General features: G+C 42.0%; 1 protein-coding gene across 1 annotated transcript in view; it reads left to right on the top strand.

The window, feature by feature from the left end:
• uvrag (UV radiation resistance associated gene) overlaps window positions 1-22,535 on the top strand; it is a 93,892-nt gene that overhangs the window by 33,784 nt on the left and 37,573 nt on the right. Inside the window, exons 10-13 of the mRNA XM_084941453.1 lie at window positions 2,446-2,533; window positions 2,751-2,811; window positions 5,454-5,619; window positions 15,679-15,754. Coding sequence (XP_084797579.1) covers window positions 2,446-2,533; window positions 2,751-2,811; window positions 5,454-5,619; window positions 15,679-15,754 — 391 coding nt within the window. The remainder of the gene's footprint in view (window positions 1-2,445; window positions 2,534-2,750; window positions 2,812-5,453; window positions 5,620-15,678; window positions 15,755-22,535) is intronic.

Raw genomic sequence — 22,535 nt, forward strand, 5'->3', positions numbered from 1 at the left:
TCTTGACCAAGAGTTTGCACATTGTGCTAAAAAGGCGTTTGGCCGGTGTTTGTCTTGGCTTGCGGTGAGAGGTGTGTGCGGCGGGCACACATTCTGGATACGTTTTTGTTTATCTGGGAAGTACCTGGCAGTCGCAGAGGATAAGCCAGAGCCCCAGGAAGGCCAGCAGGGGCCAAGAGACCCAGCAAACAGGAAATTAACACCGACACTTGTATCTGCTTAACATCCATTCCTTGGAAATAACTTGTCGTTTGTTTTTCATGAAAGTGTCTCTTTTCATTTATAGCGTTTAGCGAGGGAATGTTATACTGAGCATACACACTTTTTCTCAGCCTTTCCACGTTTCTGTTTAATATTATTTGAATCTTGTCATGGCTTCGATCCCCAGAAAGTTACAAGTACATTTACTCAATCATGTTACTCTGCAAATGTGACGTCAGTATTTTCATGATACTATTTTATAGGTACAGTTGACTCAACAGAGACAAATGTGGACTTTTTTGAATTCTTCTATACTAAGACAGGATGTGCGATTTATTAATTTATTTATAGTTAAAGGTTAAACTATTGTGTGACAGCTTTCTTGAATTAAGAGCACTTTTAATTAAGACATTCCACATTTCCACATGTTGGCAGTTCAGCCAAAGAAAAATTTCTTTTCTGAACTCATCAGATGGTTTTGTCCAGATAAACTCCCAGCAGGGGTCACGTTAATCGCAGTTTTGTAGGAAGAAAGCAGTTAAGCAAAGAGTTACAACACAGCAAACCAACATGACACAACTATATAAGACAACTAAAACTGTTGTGCTCAAAAACAAATTAAACATAGAATAAAAGCCAAAAACAAATAAAAGCAACACTTAAATGACATGTTGGACCTTCATGAAAGAAATGTTCATGTTGAAAATCTTTACTGAAAGATCTTTTTGGAGCAGTATATTTATTCCAATTATAAACTACAAGTGCTACTTATTTACTGATACAGTGTAACATTAGTTTCACTGTATCATGCACAATAACAGCGGAGTTAACAGTTTGCTCATTTCCAGAGAAGATCGATCCCACTTTTATCTAATATGTTCTAATAGTAAAGTCAGCACCCAGTTAGCTTATCAGAAAAGCAGAAAGAAGTTTTTAGCATTGAGAACTAAACTTCTTCTTTCTCTTCCTTCTGTGACGCAGAATTGGTGTATACACAAAGTGTTTAGGTTGGCGTATTTTACGAGTAACTGCTTAAACAAACATGTATTTTTAAATGTACGAATGTTGAACTCATAAATATACATTGGTTATTATGTAATGACATCTTCCAAATTGATGTGTTCTCATAAACTTAGAATGAGTCCATTAAACATACACAGGAGCAGGCGCCGGTTTGTAAAAGACGCCATATTGCCTGACTGTCTTGAGATAGGCATGGCATTTATACCCTGATCGCATTTTTATCTATGTGACTAGAGACCAGCCACATGTATAGTGTGCTAAAGACAGAGGAGGAGAGGACTCGTAGGTGTTGATGCATTACTGAGCGAGAACTCGATGATGTCCTCGACGACTCGCCTCAGTATCGCTGTCATTGGTCAGATGTGAGCTTCACAGACTCATCGGTTTGTGTCAGACTCTTTGCACAAACATTTCCAGCCTCGTCCAGAGCAAACAGACGTGGACACGTGTCATAGCTGAGGGATACAGGACTGACAGCCTGCACTCATTACAAACACAGCATGCACAGAAAGTGGTTCGAGCTGTTTGTTCTACAGTGGCCACCGATTATGCACAATCTGCAGTCCAATAGTGGTGAGATTTTACACACATTAATGGAAGAACGTAGAGGTATCTGCATGAAATGATTTGGTATTATCCACACTGATCCACAAGTAGAGGCATGAGTGCTGTACAGGGCATTTAAAATGCAAACAGACTCACTTAAATGTATGCATACACATTTAGAGAGTATTCATACAAAGGCATCCAGTCATGTTCATGACTTTTAACTATAAAACTTCAGGTAACAACATTTAAATGCAAAAAAAATAAAAAGGGGAATCCTGGTAGGTTTCACTTAGCTCAACAGCTTCCTTTAGTTTCAGTGTGTGTCACCTCGGAGCTATACGCATAGGTCAAAGAGTAAAACCTGGATAACAGCCATTAAGAATGATTTTTCCTAGTGGCCATAGACAGACCCTGCATTACTAAAAAGGACTGACCTGTAATGACAATTTTGAACAGTACATTGTCACTTGAAGAGAGAGGAGAAAAACCCCAGCTCATGCTATTTTTGTTCCTTTTTTTTGCCGACATTAAACTGCCATATTATACTGCATCTTTTGTCTTGATCCCTTTTTATAGCTGTCAGGCCTTTAAGGCTTTAATTGGGAGCCTGTTCTCCCTCTCATTTTCATCTGTTCCCATCTCTTTAACTGACCTCTGCTCTGTCTCCATCAGAGAGCAGTTCCTCAAGTCCAACGCCCAGCTCACCTTCCGTTGTCGTCAGCTCCTCTCTGAGCTTTCCTACATCTACCCCATCGATGTGGTGAGTTGGGCAACTGCAGAGAAATATCTGGTTACAAATGTAAGACTTTAGTGAAGCACAGATGCTGGAGGGGGTTATATGGTGTGTGCAGCGATTTCCATGTTTATTCCAAAGATAAATTTTGTTTGTATACTAACTGAATGATTATGATTATGGATCTGTTGCTGATGTCCAGTTGCTCTGTCCTTCATATGAAACCTCTTCTTTAAATCCACAGACCAATCAGTCGGATTATGTCATCTGTGGAGTGAAGCTGCCAAACTCGGAAGACTTTCAAGGTAATTGATTATGTGCCTGCCTGCCTATTTAAGTGTTACAGGAGGATAAGTGGTGTGCTGTGCAAATGTTTTGTCTTGCATTCGACGCTTGTGGTTAGATGCAGATGTCGTGAAGTGAAGCAATCTAACATTTTACTGAAGGATAAATGAAGGCTGATGATTTCATAGACAGTTATCTATGATATCATAGTTTTGGCTGTTGTAGATGGCAATTTTGCAAAAAGCTATTACTGTTAAAGTACCACAACCTTTGTCGTACTGTGCACGAATACGATAATTGATAGTTTGTCATTTTCATACATAAAGGGCATAATGACATAATTGTAGCATAAATGAGGGGAGAATAGCTGTAGTAGCTGCAGATGATTGATATTCCCATTCACTCGGTCTGCTCAGTTGAAATCACAGTACACCCACTGCTGCACGTCTCGTCTTGTGCATGACATCAGTGATCAAATTAACAGAGACATGCACAGACCTTTATAGGTAGACATGCACAAGTAAGCCTCAAAAGAGGAGCACAAACTACGCATGGAGTGCGCCATGTAAAAAGAAGGAAGACTGCTCCATACTGATCTAATGCATATCGATCAGTTATAGAGGGCAATGAGAGAGTTTCTGCTGGGAATCGTTGATTTGGTCGTTTTGCCCTGATGAGATGCAGCGTGGTTAGTTTGCATTCTTGCTGGTAGCTGTTGGAGTTGTTCACTGCCACCACATTCTAAGAGGGTCTTGTCACAAGATGCTTTTTATCCGGTTCTGCCGCCCCAGTGAGAAAAAAGCCACAAAAACCACATGGTATGGTATAAAAGACACATTAGTGAACTGCAGGGCATTAAAAAAGTTGTGTCAGCAGGCACATTCGGACACAATGCTCCCGTTATGAGCTTGGTGGGGAAGGTTAGAGTAAAGGTCGCATCGTATGTGTCGTGACAAATTGGATTTGCAGTCACAGCAAGAGAAATGTGATGACTGTATGACCTCTTAATAGTTGGGGGATGAGAATTGAATGGGTTTCTGAATGCTGAGCTTTGGTCAGGACCACTTGTCCAACACAGGGAACACACCCTCCACTGTCCACGCCACATTCTCGGGCTCGCCTTCCTCACAGCTGGTGAAACCCAGCAAGCCTCTGAGGCCGTAATTCAGCAACACTAGCCTCGTCTCCTCCGCTCCCTGCTGCCGCTCCCCACCTGTTAACATCTTTTACATACACAGTAGAGATGGGCAGCCATTACTTGTTCTCAATTTAAAATTTGACGCACAGACCGAATCCTGTTTTCTCTCAGTTTTAGATGATCGATCAGTCCTTTCAGACACATCTATAAAAGTGCGAGCATGAACCACAGCCCTGAAGTTGACTGTTACTGGTGTGAGGCTAAAGTGAGGCAGATTAAATTTAATACTGATTCAAAAGGAAAACGATGTACTGCATGTGTTGTCAGTAAGGACAGATGGAGAAACATGGACTGCCCACCTCCACTTTACTCATTTCTCTTCATTTGTCTTTAGTCTTCTGCAGTTAGAGGTCCTCAGAGTCCAGAGCTGTCTGATTGTGTGTCAAAGCCGGTTTGAAAAAGCCTGCAGGGGAGGAATATTTCACATCAGAGCCCAGGATTAGGGTTAGTTGGCGTCCTAATCCTGTTGAGAGTCAAGGTGGACATTGAAGCCCATCCATGTTTCACGTTTACCCCAAAGCCTTCCCTGTCAGCTCAGCCTCACGAGGTATCTGCAGGCTCCATTAGCACCCAGAGGTGTCACTTAAACTTGTGTCCTTCAGTTGACCTGATATTCCTCGGGGGCAGGAAGTTGTTCTCTCCATGGGCTTTAACCCTTTGGACTAAAAAGACAGGAAGGACAGTGATATAATCCAGGGGTTCTGTGCTAAATTGAAAAACACACATTTTGAGCCAAAGAGCCTACCACTCTGTTGCCATAGTCTATTATTTCAAAGCATTAAGATAAAAACCACAGTGATTTTAAGTCTTAGCCTCGAGCAGTGTCCTTCTGAGAATGTGAAACCACTTTGTGTTTTGTCTTGAAACAATTTCTCGTGCTTACAGTGAGTTGGTTTGCAGTTTCTTTCCCAGTCCGTCAAATGTTCACGAAGGCATCCAGTTTTCCACACTAACAGATATTTGGACTCGGAGGGGTTAGCTGTACGTGATGCTTTTGCTTCTTAAGCACATATGACAGAGAATTTGGGAATCTCAGCGCAGCCAGTGTTTTTTGGTACTGTGTGCTGTGCCACGTACTGCAACGCATTAAAAACATGAATGCGACTACTCTCCTTCCAGCAAATACTTTGTTACCAAGTTATCTTTAGCTGGATGTTCGTACAGTTTGGGGGTCATAAGATGTAGACAAACTCCAGACAGCACTGACATTGACTGTATGCTTTGAGGTTTTCACCATAATAAAATGTTACTATTTTGACTCAGTTTTCATTGAGTGAGATTCTTAAACACTTTGGTTTATTATAATAATAATAATAATAATAATGATAATAATGATAATAATAATATACCAAAGTAATAATAACTAAAAGGCGCACTTAACAACTGAGCAGGAAACCGTCTCATTTGTGAACAAACCTTAAATATGTAATAAGTAGAGCATCTTTTTCACTTTGTGTCCTGCAGCAAAGGATGATGGGAGCATAGCAGTCGCCTTGGGTTACACAGCACACCTGGTCCTCATGATCTCATGCTTCCTGCAGATCCCTCTTAGGTATCCGGTGATCCACAAGGGTTCACGCTCTTCTATCAAGGACACCATCACTGACAGACTCACTGAGAAAGAGAGAGAGTAAGTACCCTTTACAAACACACCTAATATTAGCAAAAACCTGAAATATCCACATCACAAATGCTGAGGTCTCTTTCTTACTGTACGATCTGTACATATAGTATACAGCACTGCGCAAAAGTCTCGAGCCACTCCTCATGTCTTTGTATTTTTCTAGTGTAATTTATTTAAAATATGCAAACGTGCAAGGAAATCCATATAAAGAAAAAACAGAATTTGTACAATTCTAACGAGGTTGGGAGTCAACATTTGGCATGAGCACATTTATTCGGCTGCAGTGAAACTGAGGAAATCCAATTCTCTCAAAAAACAAGGAAAATAAAATTTGTTAGAGGAAACATGCGACCCAGACACGGGGAAGAAGTGGTGGATAATTCAGTGAGCTGACTGACAGCACGCAGACAAAATATAGACTGAGCAAGGTGAACTCAATCAGACGCTAACAAGGGCGAGACGAGAACAAAGGGAGGAAGTCAAAAGGCAGGAAGACACACATGGGAATGATCTCCAAAACAATACAGAAAGAAAGAGGGACCAATAACAAAGTCGCACAGACAGGGCGATCAAAGAAGACACAGAAAAAGGAAAAACAAAGTATTACAACAGAACAGCGACAGTGATGTTTGTGACATTTCTTTTTATTCCAACGTTGCCCTTTTATGAACGAGATCAGCTCAGCAGATGGATGAAAATAAGCCATCTGTTTCTGATGTAGGGTCCTTCAAATAAATCGCTTCTCTTTGCAAAGTCAGAATCATCAAATTATCATATGCATCCAGGCTTTGAAGAAAGCGGGTGATGTAAATTGCCGTGAATAAAACAGAGGGAAAAAGTCTGTGACTTTCTTCTCTCAAGAAGAATGAATGTTGTTTACTTTGTGAATATGTAAATGTACCTATTTAAACGGTGACATTCTGATAAATGAAGCAGTTTTACTGTGAAATCCACCATTTAGACTTTACTGCATTTTGAGCAGAGTCCATGCCTCCCATTGCCGATCAGATTGGCTGTTAAATTTACTAAGTTTATTTACTCTATTTCAGCTTATATTTGTTTTGTGTCCAAACATTCTGCCTTGTTCACGTCCAAACCGTCTTCTACAAACATGTCCCTGCATGTTTTCAGCTAAAATTAGTCTTGTTTGATTAGTATTTCTTTACTCCAACACCAATAGATTTTTTTGACAGTGCGGTCGGTGCTGGTCTCTAACTCAACAAAAGCCTTTAACATTTGTAACATTTCAACATTGTTAACAAGAATGTTTTATTGGAAAAACATCACAACGTTCCAAAGTATTGTTTAAAGTGATTGTCACCACCATTGGAACCAGCTGCATCACACTTTCAGCAATCTCCTCAAACCTATGGAGCCACAATGAAAACGTGGAAGCTTTATTAAAGTTGGTGAATTACCAGCCTTGAGGCTTTAGATTTAGATTTCCTACAGATGATAAATTCAACTTTCCACGCGCTAGTATCCATGGATTTGTTACCAAGTTTTTACAGTTGTTACAGCTTTGAGCCGGCTGTAGCCCAGGAGGTAGAGCAGGTTATCTACAAATAGGAAGGTTGGTAGTTCAATCCCCGAGTGTTCCCTTTCTGCGTGGGATACTAACCCTTATGCAGCCATCTGACTGTGAATGTCTGCAAATGATGGATAGAAGCACTCGTACGAATAAAGTTGTATGCAGTGTACTCCAGATCTGGTTTGTGTGCTGAATCTAGCCCGATCGTGTTGTACAGCGGTTTGTGTGGACCTGTGCTTCTTAGCTGTGTTTGACTAAAACAGCGTTTTGGGGTTTTTTCGTCCACCCCCCGAGTTGAGTTTGAATTTCTCAAACACAACACAGATTTGGTAGTCATGAGCTCCACATGAGTGCATCAGTGCACAATCACACACAGACCAGACCACACAGTAGCGTCAGTAGGCCGTTTTGACGGCTGTGTTGGCTTCTTCATTCAGACGCACGTCCAAATCTGAAATACTGTTCTGATTTGGAAATGACTGCTGAACAAAAACCTCAGTATGGATACTTGTTTTTTCACGTTAACACATGCATAGCTGGTCGGTGAAGAAAGCGCCTAAGTCGTCCCAACTAGGTTTACTCAGGTGTTCACAGGGAACAGACTGTAAATCACACAACAGCCTTTGACAGTCATACCCTACGGTTGTAACCACTTTGCTTCCTACCCTCGCCACATTGTATCATTTTTTTTTTACATTTCTTTTTGTTCAGTCTCGATGTTGACACAGAGCGTGACAAATGATAAACTGATAATCTTAACTCATCTGGGGGTTTGCCAGGACCCTTTGTGTTAGTCAGGAAGCACAGAGGAGCAGCCGTTACAACCACGGCTAATGTGATGAAATTATTATTTGTGTGTGTTATGCTCTTGTAACTATGCATCAAGTCAGAAAAATAATGTGAAAAATGAGAAACAAAAAAACCCCTCTGTGTTATGATAATTGCACACTCGGGACACACGCGCTCAGGAATGTACATACGTACTGACATTCCACACGAAGACCTTCCAATACGTGACAGACGTGGAGCGAGATTTGGCTGTAGTGCTGCTGATGGCCGTGGATGTCGCACTTTATTATAGAGTATGATGAAGTCCACAGTCTTGCTTATGCTCATCAGCTCTTTACCTGTTGCCTCCTGGTTGATATCGGTGGAATATTTCAGTCAATGATCAGATGTTTGTTTCTGGATTAATTTTGATGCCATCATTTTGTGTCTTGTTGCGATGCTGAACAGATAGAGGCACTGTGGGAGAATTCATTTAAATACTCATCTGCAATAATTTTGCAGGAAAGCACCTATAAATTATTATTGCTTTTGCATTAAGCATTGCCCATGCCTTTCAGTCACATAACGTGAATGGATCAGTCGCTGTTATGTAGTTGACTGCGAATGAACGCACATGGCCACCAAAAGTACTGGCTTTGTTTTGTCTTTACATGTCTGCAGTGGAGGCACGCGTGTGGGACTGATGTCACTGAGCACTGCCTCCTTCACATCCACATGTCACATAAAAAGAGGAAAGCATTGTGTGGAGCCGAAACAATTCAGTGGCTTAACATGTCAAGACAATAGAGAGACTCCCTGTGAGTTGCTTTACTCGTTTCCAGTCCTACCAAGCGTGCTATTTACACCAGCATCCATCAACAACCTGTGGCGTCCATGGATATCGCAAAGACACAACAGTCCAACAAGCTCTTTAGGTCTTACCGCGTGGGGCCATGCACTCCAGCAAACCCCACCCCCTGCACACGTTAATGACTGCTGAGGCCCCAGTGGGCTGCAGACATACAACAAAATGATGTGTGGGGAGATGGAAAGCACCCAGCCGGGCTCTGAAAGTTTACAAAAAAGGGGCGATTAAAGTGTCGGAAAAGGCCGGCTAGTGGTGATAAGTTAGGTGGTGTGTGATCAGCTTCAGGATTAGCAAAGCCACTTTTAATAGCGTGCACATGGACACTTTGAGGTGTCTTAGTTGCACCTTCTGCTGTTAAATGGTAATTGCACTTACTTGGCTTTCCCTAAACGGCTAGTTTTACTATGTGAGCCATCTTTGTAGTTCTCATCTCAGTCTCAACATCTTCATTCATTCTCTACTGCAGCATATTATAACCAGTATAAGTCCAGATTACAGATACACACTCTGTTACTGTCCAGCAGAAAATCCTGCTCCTTAAGCCGTTAAGAGCGACGGCCAGAGCTGAGCAAGAACATTTTTCTATTGTCGCTGTTAATTTAAATGTTACAAGAAACAGAGCTTTAGTTTGGTGAGAGAAGAATCTGAAAATATTTTACCTTGTGAGTTTGGTTACCTCATTCTTTTCCTCCTGTGGGTTAAAACAACAATAATAGCTACCTTTTATTACAAAGACCAAAATATTTTAGTTCAGGAAAATCAGACGAGGCCTCTGTTGCTCTGAACTGTGTTAAACTCCAACACTGGGCGAAGGCCAGAGTTTGAATCCTGCCCCGCAACAGTGTTTGAAAGCAGGGTGTGGAATATGACTGGACTGTGTAACGACAAGTATAATTTGACCTTTTCAGGGATCGCTGTCCTCTGGGTCAGAGATGTTCTCAAAAATTGTTGGACTTTTAACACGTTGCACCCACATTTGGTCTCGTGTTGAGCACAGTTCCAGTGTTGCTGATTGCGAGGGGGAGAAGGAGGGAGATGTGATCCAGATGTCCCGCATTTGATTGAGACCAGAGCCTGGCCATTAAAAAAACACAAACTGAGTCATATAGTTGTTCAACCAAAGCACTGGAGCGCATCGGCTTTTTTCTTTTAAACTATCGCTGGTTAGAGAAAAATCGATGTAAGTGGGATTTACGCATCGCTGCTTGCTTCAAATTTAAAAGACAGAGCTGCTGCCAGGGAAGGGATGCCAGCTGAAGACGAGAGGAACCTGCGAACACCAAGAAAAGCGGTTATTGTTCCAGGCCTCCAGCGGTTTCATGTCTCTTAACATGGACTATGTGAAGAGGAGAAGAGTGGGAATAACCCCCCTGCTGCTCTGCCTGCCTCAAGTTGCACAGCAGTGACAAGAAAAAGCAATGTGAGGCTAAACACCCGGTTTACAGGGTGACCTACGTTACTGGAAAGCATGCATGCCCACGAGAGGAGAGTAACTTTTTATTGTTCCATTTAAGTTGAATCAGGATCAGTAAAAAAAAAGTTAAAAGGGCAGTTCACCCAAACGATTTAATAAAAAGGAAAATGGTATGCACCCCTGGTGGCTATTTTGCAAATGGAGTTGTTTCATTTTCTCCTGCACTTAAGCTCATTCAGTGCAGATGAAGAGAATGACAGTTGGTCCTCCTCTAGATTCTCACTACAGTTTACATGTGTTGGAGATTTCGTGCGTTTTAAATTGCTTGTGTTGTTATCCAGGATGAAACGAGTGTTCTGTCCAGTATAAAACGACACTGGGCTCCACAGTGACAGAAACAAGTAAACACATTCTCTTGGTATTATAGAATAAATGTTGTGGTTTCGCTGGTGTGATACGCACATGTTCTGTAGTGGTTCGGTTGCATAGTTGCTGTATTCTTCATACAAGAGATGAATGAGGTGATCAACTGGGAAGCCATGAGGGCTTAAATCAAATTTGAGAATGGCTCATTATTTAGGTACATACGTCAACTACAAAGGCACCCGAGGACTGGACAGAGTGTTTACTTGTCTTCTGAGGTTTTCTGTCATATCACTCAAAGTCAAAGGCAGGATTGGTATGTTTTTAATGGCTCTGAAGAAGTCAGTGAGGCTCCTCTAGGTTGACAGCTGAGTTGCGTAAGCAGCCCTTCATCTTGGTGTCCTGCTGCTGTGAAGCCTATACAAGCACTTTTTATCCATTCTTCATTAAAAAGTTAATAAAAAGCATCTGTGCTGCATGTGTGATAGTTTTTTGTTTTTGCCACACAAACAGCATGTCTGCAGAGATGCTCGTCTGTCTGATGGAGCTGCCACGGTGCTGGAAAGTTCTATAAAGTGCAAGTGGTGTTCATCGTCATACACGATATAACATTTTGGACTGGTGTGATGGTCAGCTCTCCTTGTTTACTCAAGGGGAGCTGAAGAAGACAGAAGGAAACGAGGAAAGAGGAGTGTGTGGAGGTCGGGTGCCGGGGTCAGCAGACCCCTGGATATTCTTAAGCGCCGTGATGAAAACCCAGTGTGACAGAGCAAGCAGCCACCACATCACTCAGGAGACGCCTTAATGGCATTGACCAAGATGGTGAAATGGTTATGCCGGGGTCTTAAGTGCAGCAGTAGTCATTAAAATAGCATTCAGTGACAGATGCTCAGTGTAATCATTTCTCAGATATTGGAAATTACAGCTCCTGGTGATTTATAGCGTAACCGCTGCCATTAGATCTTTAACAGTTGCAAGGCAGGTGTGGTTTTTTTTCTTCTTTTTTTTCTTTTTAAAGCAAGTCCAAATGATTTATGGTCCCCTGGCATTCGAAATTGCACATTAAAGACATTGTGAAACTTACAAGCAGCCCACACCACCATTTAAATACCGGCCAAGCCTCGGCTCCGGCATGTGAGCCAGATCTGTTGTTTTGCACATTTGGAGTATTAATTAGAATGTCTAAACAGGCAAGCCAGCACATGTGGACACTTCAGCCAGTGTATACATTTCAGCGGGTCAGTCAGTCAGTCACTAGGAGCCTTCCCACCATATTCTCATGAACCGCGCTAAAGCTACGCTCGACCACCCACCTGCATAGCTGTGTCTTCCTTATGTTCCTCCGTTTCATCCAGTGGACTCGGAAGGGGAGTGAGAGCAGTCGGTATACCAGAAAATGCTTAAATATACAGACTTTGTAGGTTTTCCCTGTGACCTTGTGGCCCCGGTTCTCTAATTGGCTGCTTTTAATGCTTTTAACAAGGTGTCTATAGAGACCATCGCAATTTTGACAGAAAGAAAACAGAGCTCAGATGGACTCGGTGCCCTCTATTTTAGCTTTGTTATTGTTGTAAAATCTCCAGAATTCAATGGTTGTTTTAAACATGCTTGTACATCTTTGTGCTGCAGGAACATTTCCTCACTGCGAAAATCGCCCACAAATGTGGTCGTTTAACTATAAAAAACGTCATGTGCTGCTGACACCTGCTAGCAGGCCCCAGAGTACAGTACAGGCAGACGGTGTAGAGACACTGGTCGTGCATCGACCACAGATGAAAGCATTATAAGTCAGCCTGCTATTAAAAGATCCCTGAACAGAAATAAAACGCAGGACAAGGAGTGAGTTTAAAAAGAAATGGACAGGAAGAGAGAGAGCAGCGAGCCTTCCTTTGCTTCATCCCATCGTTGTAACTACGTGTTTATTGGTTGTTTCCTTCATTTAACAAGAGTCCCAGCTTTATATTTGAAGGCTGTCTGTGGATAAAGGGTGTCTAGACCCTGCAGTTAAAACGCTGGCAGGCTGGGGGCATTCATATAAAACCCGGGGACTTTCCTGTAAGATACTGCTTTTGTCTTTTTACAATGTCGTGGCTCCACACTTATTAATTACATATTTTTGGGTCTACACCCAGAGCCAGCACTTGCACATTAACTATGCTGTGGTTGGGATGCTCTTTAGATGAGAAGGAAAGAGAAGTGCATTTTATTTTATTTTTTTTTGCAGGGGGAAGAACTGTGACAGATTTACGTCTGCCCTTTTTTTGTCTGTCCGGTGCATCCAGAGTTGAATATTAGCTAAATGAAAGCAGATTTCATGTTTCAGTAATCAGTCTTTTGAATGCACCCTTAAGTGAGTGGGCGTGTTGATTACGGTGCCTGTCGTTTTCAGTTTGCTGTGTTAGTTTCATAGACGTGACCCTTCAGCGGTGCTGCCGCTGAGGGGAGCGGGAGAGGGATGTGCTGACGGAAGAAACTGCCTGATCAAGGAAAGTGAAGAAATGTGCGGAGGCCTGCTGGGAAAGACATGATTTGATTTGATTTACATGTAAAACACAATTAAACAAAAGAACCACGTACATTGTGCACGAGGTGCGAGAGGCAAAAAAAGGCCTGAGATAAAATGAGAACAAATTGTTTGGAAATTCAGCGAGTAACCGGTGCCGCACACAGGTCATCTCTGGGCCTGTTTGTGTGTCTTGATGGACAGACGGGGCACCGATTTGGCCCGGGTAGGCCTTTAGGGCTGTAATTTATTTCATCCTGTTTAGTGCAGAGGACTGTTTCAGTTTATGTTGCTGGCTGAGTGATTAAAAACGGCATCCGGCCTCCTCTTACTCGTCTCTCGCAGACACGTCATTTAGATTTTTCCTGTTGCAGCAGAGATAATGGCAATGGCAGTCTGTTCCCATGGCTGTTGTTTTATACAGCGATTTCCTTTTTACTCTGGAACGAAATACAGCAAATAAGAACAAATGATTGAACGCTGGTGTTTCTGTTTGCCTTAAGATTTCTCAAGTCATCCACACTTAACGGGTTCTTTGTTTGCCCGACCACTCCACCGGGTTTTATTAAATTGTGCTTGCCGCTCTTTGTGTAGTCTCGCTGACGGACAAACAAACGGCATTAATTAAAAGTGCTCTCTAACTGAGGTTCTCCTTCAGCACCTCCTCCCCTCGACTCGATCCTCCCCGCCGCTGCGGTGTAATAATATATTTGGCGTTATGGGACGTCCCCGTGAGGAATTCCTGGTGTTTGGTGAACCAGAGTCTCTCTGCAGTGTGATTTCAGACACAGCGGACAGCAGTCATTAATCACCGCACTGTACAGGAGTGTGCGTGGTGCGTTTGTGTGTGTTGAAGGTAGCTTTGTTTCCCTTTCAGTCATGTTCATCAGCAAACAAATCCTATCTGTTTTTGGGGAAGTGATGTTGGCTCTGCCAGCAGTGCACAGGGAATGCCTGTTGTGCTGTTCTTCCTCTCCCTGTTAGTTATTTCCGAATGCTGAGATATGACCTCTGGCGTGTCGCCTTCTCCGCGGGGCCCTGGCTGCATGTCGGCGATACGGAGGTCTAACGAGTGACGGGCTGCGTGGCCCTCGGGCTACACCGGCACTTTTTCTTTGCCAGACTTTTGCAGCAACATCCTGTTAAATTTCATTTTCGGGGCTGCAAAGATCTCCATGTGTTCGAGGTTTACTTCTCAACCTTCCCGGATTTGCAGTGCGATGCGTGAGGAGGTGTTTACAGTGAACCCTGCAGTCAGAATGTTGTCTGACATGTCCAGACAGCCGCAGATATGATGTAAAGCAAACTTTCAGGATGTGGATAAAAGCCAAATAAAAGAAAGAGAGCTGTTAAAAATCCCTTAGTTCTGTATGTTCTTGTTATCGAGAGGAAATGCTAAAACACGAATGTCATACAGTGAAATCTGGACGTATAATATCCTATAAGCTGCAGAGTTTCTGCTGTATTTTTCTACTTTATTCCTGCACAGGATTAAGATCACCTCTGACCTCCCTGTGGCACACACACGGGAATACTATCCAATAGACAAGAAGCAATTAGTCACAGTGAGTGTGTATCGTAGGTTTTTTTTATTCTTTTACTTTTCCACCTTATTCTTTTAGTAAAGAAAAACATTTACACCTCAAGTGAAATTTCTAAAGCACAAGCTTTATTCATTTTTATCTTTACAACCATGTTTATATTTGACTTGGCCTCTTATCAGCTCAACATGTAACATCTCAACTCTGCTGATGAATGTCATGAGCCAGAAAACGCTAAAACTCCTCCAAAGTTCACTCATATTTCCTCCCACGTTGCTTCAGTGTTTGGGTGAGAGGTTAAGAGCAGACTTGGGGTTAGGTTCCTCCAAAGGTAAAGGTGAAGAATTTTGAAGGGCTCTTCAGATAAAGCTCTGATATGAATGTAGTCCCTGAAAGTATTCACAGGTTTGAGTATGTGTGTGTTTGCTCAGAGCAAATCCCTGCTTATTCTGTGGAGCTCGTTTCTCATTATGCTGAAGCCTCCTCAGTGGGAGATCAGGAGGCATAAGCACTTAATGACTGAAAGGGATGAGTCCGGCCTTAACATCCCGAACCGTATCTCTCTGCATGTCGGCGTATTCACCTCACTACCCCACGCCAGCACCCAAGGGCATCTCCCGGATCTCCTTCATGAGCATTCCCTGCATGTCCTACCTAAGACATGCGACTGGCGCCGATGGGACTTTCCCACCATGCTGAAAAGAAAATTTGTTCCTGTTCAGGGGCGGATAAACACGTTGTTTGGACGCCTCTGCTGTTTGATATTTCAGTTTAGCACAGTACGGAGGTACGAAGGGATCATAGACTCAGACTTCGTTTCCTGAGCAATCTGCAAGTATCACCCAATGTAAACACTGCCGGCTACGTTATCGGACACTTTCAACAATGCGAGTCAAATCGTTCCTGTGGCGAAGCCAGAGAGAACGAGGGTTTTGTTGACTTTTTCACGTAGATGGAAGTGTAGTATATTTTGATGTGTAATATGGATATAATGTAGCCGGCTTGCAGACGTTCTCTGACTGGATCACGAACAGTAAAATCCTCTTTAAGTGTTTCTTTTTCTTCTGCATTTCACAGATTCCCTTTGTACCCCAGAGGAGAGCGGTTTCATTTTGAATATGGCGTCTACTTACTCAACAAGAACATCGCCCAGGTAATACATTGCATCCACACGCACTAAACATGTTTGACGACATTTTTCAATTTGAACATTTATAGATCTTACTTTTTTGAGTTGAAAACTTATTTAGAAAATCATACTAATTTGTAACTGTAAGTTGTCCTGCAGTTTCTAAAAGTTGCTAGTACCGAGTGCAGCGTCTCGTCCATTAACCTCCTAAGACCCGAACTCTTCCACGGCAGCATTTTTCATTTCTCTTTGATATTTCGGCATATTGGGGCCCGATGAATGTAAAAACAAAGAATTACCAGATTTTTTTTTTTTTTTTTACCTTATTTTTGTTTTTAAGAAAAATAAGAGCGACATATGAGGATATTCATTTAAAATTTTGATAGAACAGTAGCAGGATAATGTCCTCGTAAGTGGATATCAGGCCCTTATAGAGCAAAATTGAGTATTTTGGTCTAAATAACCCAAAATGTGATGTCCACATATGTGGACGCAGGTCCTAGGAGGTTAAGTTTCACAATACGGCGTTCAGTGTGTCGAGACCTGCTGTTGACATACAGGTGTTAATACATTTACACTCTGCCATCACTATAAAGGATGATGATATTATATCGGTCTCATGTCGTCAAATTGTCTCATGAAAACAACAAAACCATTGTGTATTAATCCATCGCAACACCTGCAGACTTCCCCAGTCTGTGTGTTGCTCCCAGGAACATCTGGTTGGTCATTAAAAAGCTTGATTGTTATTAATGGAGGTGTTAGTCATAAAGAAATTCCTGAAACAGCTGTAAAAGCCTTTTAGTCAGACTTAATTTAAATATTAGTAAGTGCTGAATTATTGCAATCTATGCGGACTAATGTGGAATGAAGTTTTTACGCCCTTGATGTAAAAGTAATGAATGATACTATTAGTCAGTTGAAGAGACAGACATGCAAAGCTCACAACACACTCATCAACTCATTAACGCTTTTAAATTAGTGCCAATTTACAAGTGTTAATCTGTGATCGTTACCTCTGCCAAGGAAGTTATGTAATGGGTTCAGTTTGTGTTTGTTAGCAGGGTTACTCAAAGTTATGGATGATTTGCATGGAAATTTTACCAGATGTGCAATTTTGGAATCGAGCTGCATGTAGATCCAGGAATAATTTATAATTCCAAGATAGGATGAAATTGGTTTTTGATGTCATATCTCACGTGTCAAATTGGACGTTGTGTAAAAGTAAAAACAGAATGAGATGATTTGCTAATCTCATAAACCCATATTTTATTACCAGTCGAACATGGAAAACATTTCAGATGTTTTTAACTTTTAGCTCATTTTAAATTTGGTGGCAGCAGCAGTAGGGCTGTTCGATATAACCATATATATCGGATGACGATATAAAAACGTCTGTCGTTTCATTTTACGCTGTCGTTTGTTTCGTGGTGTCGCAAAATAAACTGTTTACGGCGATATTTGTTCATGGTTCTGATGTCACTGTAGTGGCTATATTCATTTCTTAAAGTTCTCTCTTTCTCTTATATTTAATATAACCACACTACGGACGGACAAGCGCCTGTTTTTATGCGTTGTCGTTAGCAACAGCGACGGTAAAACCATCGCGTGTCCGCTTGTTTATGTTCCACATAAACCTTTCACAATAAAGCTCAAGATCCTGTTGAGACTTTTCAAAATAAACTGAACCACGTGAAAGATTATTTACGGATGAGAAGTAAAAAAGAGCCGCCAGGTGCTAAAAAATAAAGCTTAGACTCAAACGTTAGAACAGGCTTTTCCCCGCAGCACGCCGTGGAATAAATACTCACAAAGAAAACGGCGGCCGTTACAACTTATGTCTAAAAATGTATCGTTTCATGCATCGGTTAAAACACTCGACTCCAGCTACACGACGCGCAGCTGGAAACACTTCACGCAAGTCGAGCTGCCCGAGATTCACAGAATTTACAGAAAATGTTAAATTTGTGATTTATATCGTTATCGGACGATAGATGTCTTATATCAGGACATGAGGTTTTGGTCATATCGCACAGCCCTAGCAGCAGGTCTCAAATTTGGGATGGAAAATAAGAGCCACTGAAAACAAACAGCTGAAAGAACATTTTGCAACGAATTGGTTGAATTGGCAGCAGCTCAGTAACAAGATTTGCTATAAAGAGCATCTTACAGAGGTGGTTTTTCAATAATCAGAGGTTCATTATTTTGCAGAAAACTTGTATCTACAGTACAAAGTAATATTTTGAGGACTTTGAATATCATCATCTATTTTTGTTTGATGATCTGAAACATGCAAGTGTGAAAAAAACAGCTTAAATCTTTTTATGTGACTGTATATACTTAATAGCAGGAACAATTTATTTTTGGTTTTGGTCTTTTCATGTGTTCTGTTGAACTCTTGACCCGTCTCGGTTTATTGAAGTACATATAATGTGTTGACCTTAGTTACGCCCTCCAGTTATCCTCGAGTCATTTGGCACCGACTTTTAACAATTTGCGTTCCACTCCCTGTTTTCCTCCTCGTTCGGCCGAGGATGACGGAGCTCTCCACCTCTTAACTGGGCCACTCGCTCTAACAGGTGGCTCACTTCAGAACGTACTGGGAGGTTTCCGTGTTAATGCTACACCACGAGCTTCTAGCCAGCAATAAAATCTGCCATCTTCCCAACAGCATCCAAGAATAAGAAAATAAGTGAGATAAGAAAACATTTTAGACGGCAAAAGAAAATAAGTGCTGTCTAAAACCACTAAATGGAATTCACTGCTATTACCGTGTCATGTAGCTAAATGATGATTTGTGTCTCATGATTTCAGAAGGGAAGCTATTATTCACGTTAATAGCAGAATGCACGTTGTTAGGTCAGTGTTCTTTGTTGATTAATGGCAAACTAATTCCATCACTGCTTGTCAGTCTAAGCGATCTCTTGTCAAAGGTGAAATATTTGCTAGGCTGAGGTTTGTATTTTTCTCTGGATTTTACTGTTTTGTAATAACTGTCAGGGCTAAACACACATGCACATGTTCGAGCACTCACATATGTACACAGTCATGCATTCACACTCGCAAAGCCTTGGAAAAGTTTGCAGTAAAGCTCAGATGAACATATACGAGTATGCAAGTTTGTGTGCAGGATGTCTTATGTTCTGGTGTTGTATCGTAGGCGGATTCAAATTGACTGGATTTTAAAGGAAGATCATTTGGTGTGCAATCATCTCAGTTTAGTTTTTTTATCAGAGCCACACATCAGCTTTCTGTTTCACCAGGCTCAACCACATAGTGACATCAGATGCAGCACAGCATGCTCTCTCCTGCTGAAAGTTTAATTTGCCCACTGATTGAAGGCACATGCAAGGATGGCTTGGCTGCAGGAGAAATATTCCTGATTGAAATCAGCTTATCCGTAATGCAGATATTGTCAAGTAATATTGTTGAATTTGTCGGTTCAAAATGTGGCAGTGATTCATAAAGAGGTCTTTTTGGGATTTCAAGAGTAAAGCGTATTTTTTAGACACATTCCTTTTGTAATGATGAAACTGGCCTTATATATGGTGCTTCAAAGGAATCTGGTCCACTGCAGAGGAACAATGAGTTCCAGACAGCTGGACGTCCTCACCAGTGTCCATGAAACCAATGCAGAAAGATTCAAATTAAAGGTTTGAATCCAGATGGAAGCCTTCAGCTACAGCACAGGTGGGTACATGTGCAGAGTGCACGATAACTTTGTAAAAAGAATCTGTGGAATGATGAATTAATAAAAAGGCGGCACGCCTGCTATTTGCCAATATGCAATGCTCGCAAAGCCTCATCTGTGCAGTAACAGAATTCACTACACAATAAGTGTAAGCCTTGCATGTAGATTCCCAAGTTCTCTTTGCTGCCGTGGCCTCTTGTTTAGGAGAGATCCAAACACTTTGTGTCTTTGCTTTGTTGACCTTGAGAAATGTGCTTCTAACAGCTCAGAGGAGCGTTACTATTTTTACAGGATAACATTTCAGCTTTAGTTCAAAGCACTTTATTATACTTTCCATGTGTGCGTCTCCACATTATGGATGAGTTATCAGCTTGACTCCAGAACAGTATGGTTGTGCTACATGAGTAGTCCAGCTCGATGCTGCGATTGTTTAAAACCTGAAAAAACTGAAGAAGTGGTAAACATGTCACAGTCAATAAAATGCAACGCTCCACAAACGGAGCTTCTTCCTCCCAGTTTGGCTGATTTCTGAACTCCACATTAAGCTGTTCACTTATCTGAATGTAAGCTATCAGTTTTGTGGTCTCGCATCACAAAATTTCAGGGTTTAGGACTTAATCCCGGGAAATGCAGGCTTAACTCGTATGTAATGTCTCCTTTAAATCTAATTAGAAGTCATTAACTGTGATTGTCAAGCACTTTATCAGCTGGCTGACTTTAACTTTTCACTTTTACTGCTCTATGTTTCCTGTCGAGGTTCTTATTGGGGCTTTTACTGGGAAATGGCTCATTTATTGACCCTACACTTAAAGCTGTGGTTTTCTCTGGCTAATATTATTTTCAAACAGACGGCTTTTCTAGTTGCAGCAGAGAGTCATTATTGAGATTGCGGTTTTTAAATTTTTCTTTGTGTCTTTGGAGGCCTCCTTGTTTTGAATCAGCCACGTTAAGCAGTCATGCACAGCTTGTCCAAAGTCTGGCTTTGCAGACAAGCAGAGGTCTGGTTTCACAGCAGGCCCGACTGAAGGTCTGATTGGCTGCTTTGGTGGTGACTGGACGCTGGGTGGGATACATTAGCTGTCCGTCTACTATTAAATTGCCTTGTGCGGCCGTGTTTGAAAGTGATACAGTCGAAGCTGGCGAAGGATCTGTGCCATAGCGGGGCGGGGCGACCCTTCTTTGATGTGGCAGAGGGGAACGTTTGCTCCTATTGGGATGGAGAAGATGCACTGAGCATCCTGGACGTCAGCTGATAACAGACTCCACAGGAGTCTGTTGGACTGGAGTCTGTTGTGCTCCACAGGAGTCTGTTATGCTTGTTCAGCTTAATTTGTTTGAGGATAAGAAGTTTAAAAACAAAAAGCTATGAGGAATGTTCGGACTAAAGTCCAGCTATTCTCCCCAATTCCCTCTTTTATTTCTTGTGTAATCAGAAAATATTGCAAAATTTGCAACGCTTGAGTGAGTCACAAATGTTTGTTTGGAAACTTTGCCTTTTTTAATAACATGTATGTTTTCTCTTTTATTCCAAGCTGAGCCGATCCCCAAACCTCAGAGTTTGGAGAGTTTTCTCTCTCTCTTTGCTTGGCTGTTACATGAACGAATTACATGAGTTTTTTTTTAATAGTATGTAAGTGGGCCTGATGTATCCATCTACAGGGAGGCATAAGTGTTAAAGTCTGCCTCTCATCTATACACAGAAAAAACCCACCGAGTTAGGGTGGCTGAGTGGAGCGGCTTATTGTCATGTGCTGCGTTTCCAGATTGCCAGCTTTATCCACCATGCTCTGTTTTTGGGAAACAGGCATGTGGGGCTTATTAGATGACAACTGATGCTACACGAAGGAGCCATGCTTTCAACAGGAAGAGGTCAACACAACAGCTAGTTCTCAGACTCAGTGCTTGGTATATCATATTTTGTGGGCCTCAGGCACAGGAAACCAAGTATTGGGATTTAAAACACAGTAAATCTGTTGCAGCCCAAGCAGGTCACCCCTGGGTTCACCTTTATTTCTGTCTACAGGAGAAAGTCGCTTGTATTCTTCCACCTGCCAAGTCTCTGGGCAATTTCACACCATGGTCTAGAGGCAGAGTGCCATAGCGGTGGTCTGGGGCATACGTCAGAGCGCCTGCTGTCATTAAGAGCGGCAACTGTGGCTCCATAAAACACAGCTATGACTCATGGGGGAGCCTACTGCATTTAGTGGTTAGTGGAGGTGGCAGCAAGCGCAACACGAGCTGGTTGGCTGGAGGTATTCTTGGTGCAGCTCCTTTGGAAAGGTTGTTTAAAATTACAGCAGTATACAAGAGTTGGTGTTTACAGTTGGATGATGGGAACGAGGCTCACAGGAAGTTGATTCTGCTTCATTTATATATGCTGTCACCTAGTGTGAGTTCCTTAACTTTGGATAAATAGTGAAATGGGAGATTTAATACTAAATATATTCTAAAAACTAATTTTCAAAGTTAAGGATTATGAACATAAATCAGAGCATACAGTGTTCCGGTTGTGTTGTATGGTCACTCAGCCCCTAATAGTGAAATTTATATTTTGCTTATCTCAACCATCCACAGCGAGCGTGTTTGGATAAAATACAACAGGGGAAATTGTCCTTTTTCCCTCACAGACGCCGCTGAAACCAAAGTTAGTCAGAAGTCTGACAGATTTGTAAATAAAATGTGAGCTGGCAGGAAACTGGTCTCGTTTTGCCATCTTAAAAAAGAACATGGAAACATTACTGTGTGTCTCTTCAGCTTATGGTGAGGTGTGTGCAGGGAAACCCTTTGACCTCATCGGCTCTTTTGTTCATTGTTGCTCTTCTCTCATTCATCTCTGTTCAGTTCCCATGCTCCAGTCCAAGCTTTAGACCCTCCACCTCGTCGCCTCTGTGACAGAGTTTTTGACCCCAAGTCACAAGAGATGGGACAAAATCTTGGCATAGCCCTCTGCTGCCATTAGCTCATGTGATTGCGCTTCGATAAAAACCATATGACCCACTCAAAGACACGCAGAAAGTGAGCATTGCACTGCTCCCTTCCACCTCATAACTCCCCTCCACCTCAGACTGAGTTGTCACGATGGTTAAAATTCTCCATGGGAAACTATCTCCAGCT

Source organism: Perissodus microlepis, chromosome 10 (assembly GCF_051167445.1).
Source record: "Perissodus microlepis isolate ML-2025 ecotype Zambia chromosome 10, ASM5116744v1, whole genome shotgun sequence".
Taxonomy (NCBI): Eukaryota; Metazoa; Chordata; class Actinopteri; order Cichliformes; family Cichlidae; genus Perissodus; species Perissodus microlepis.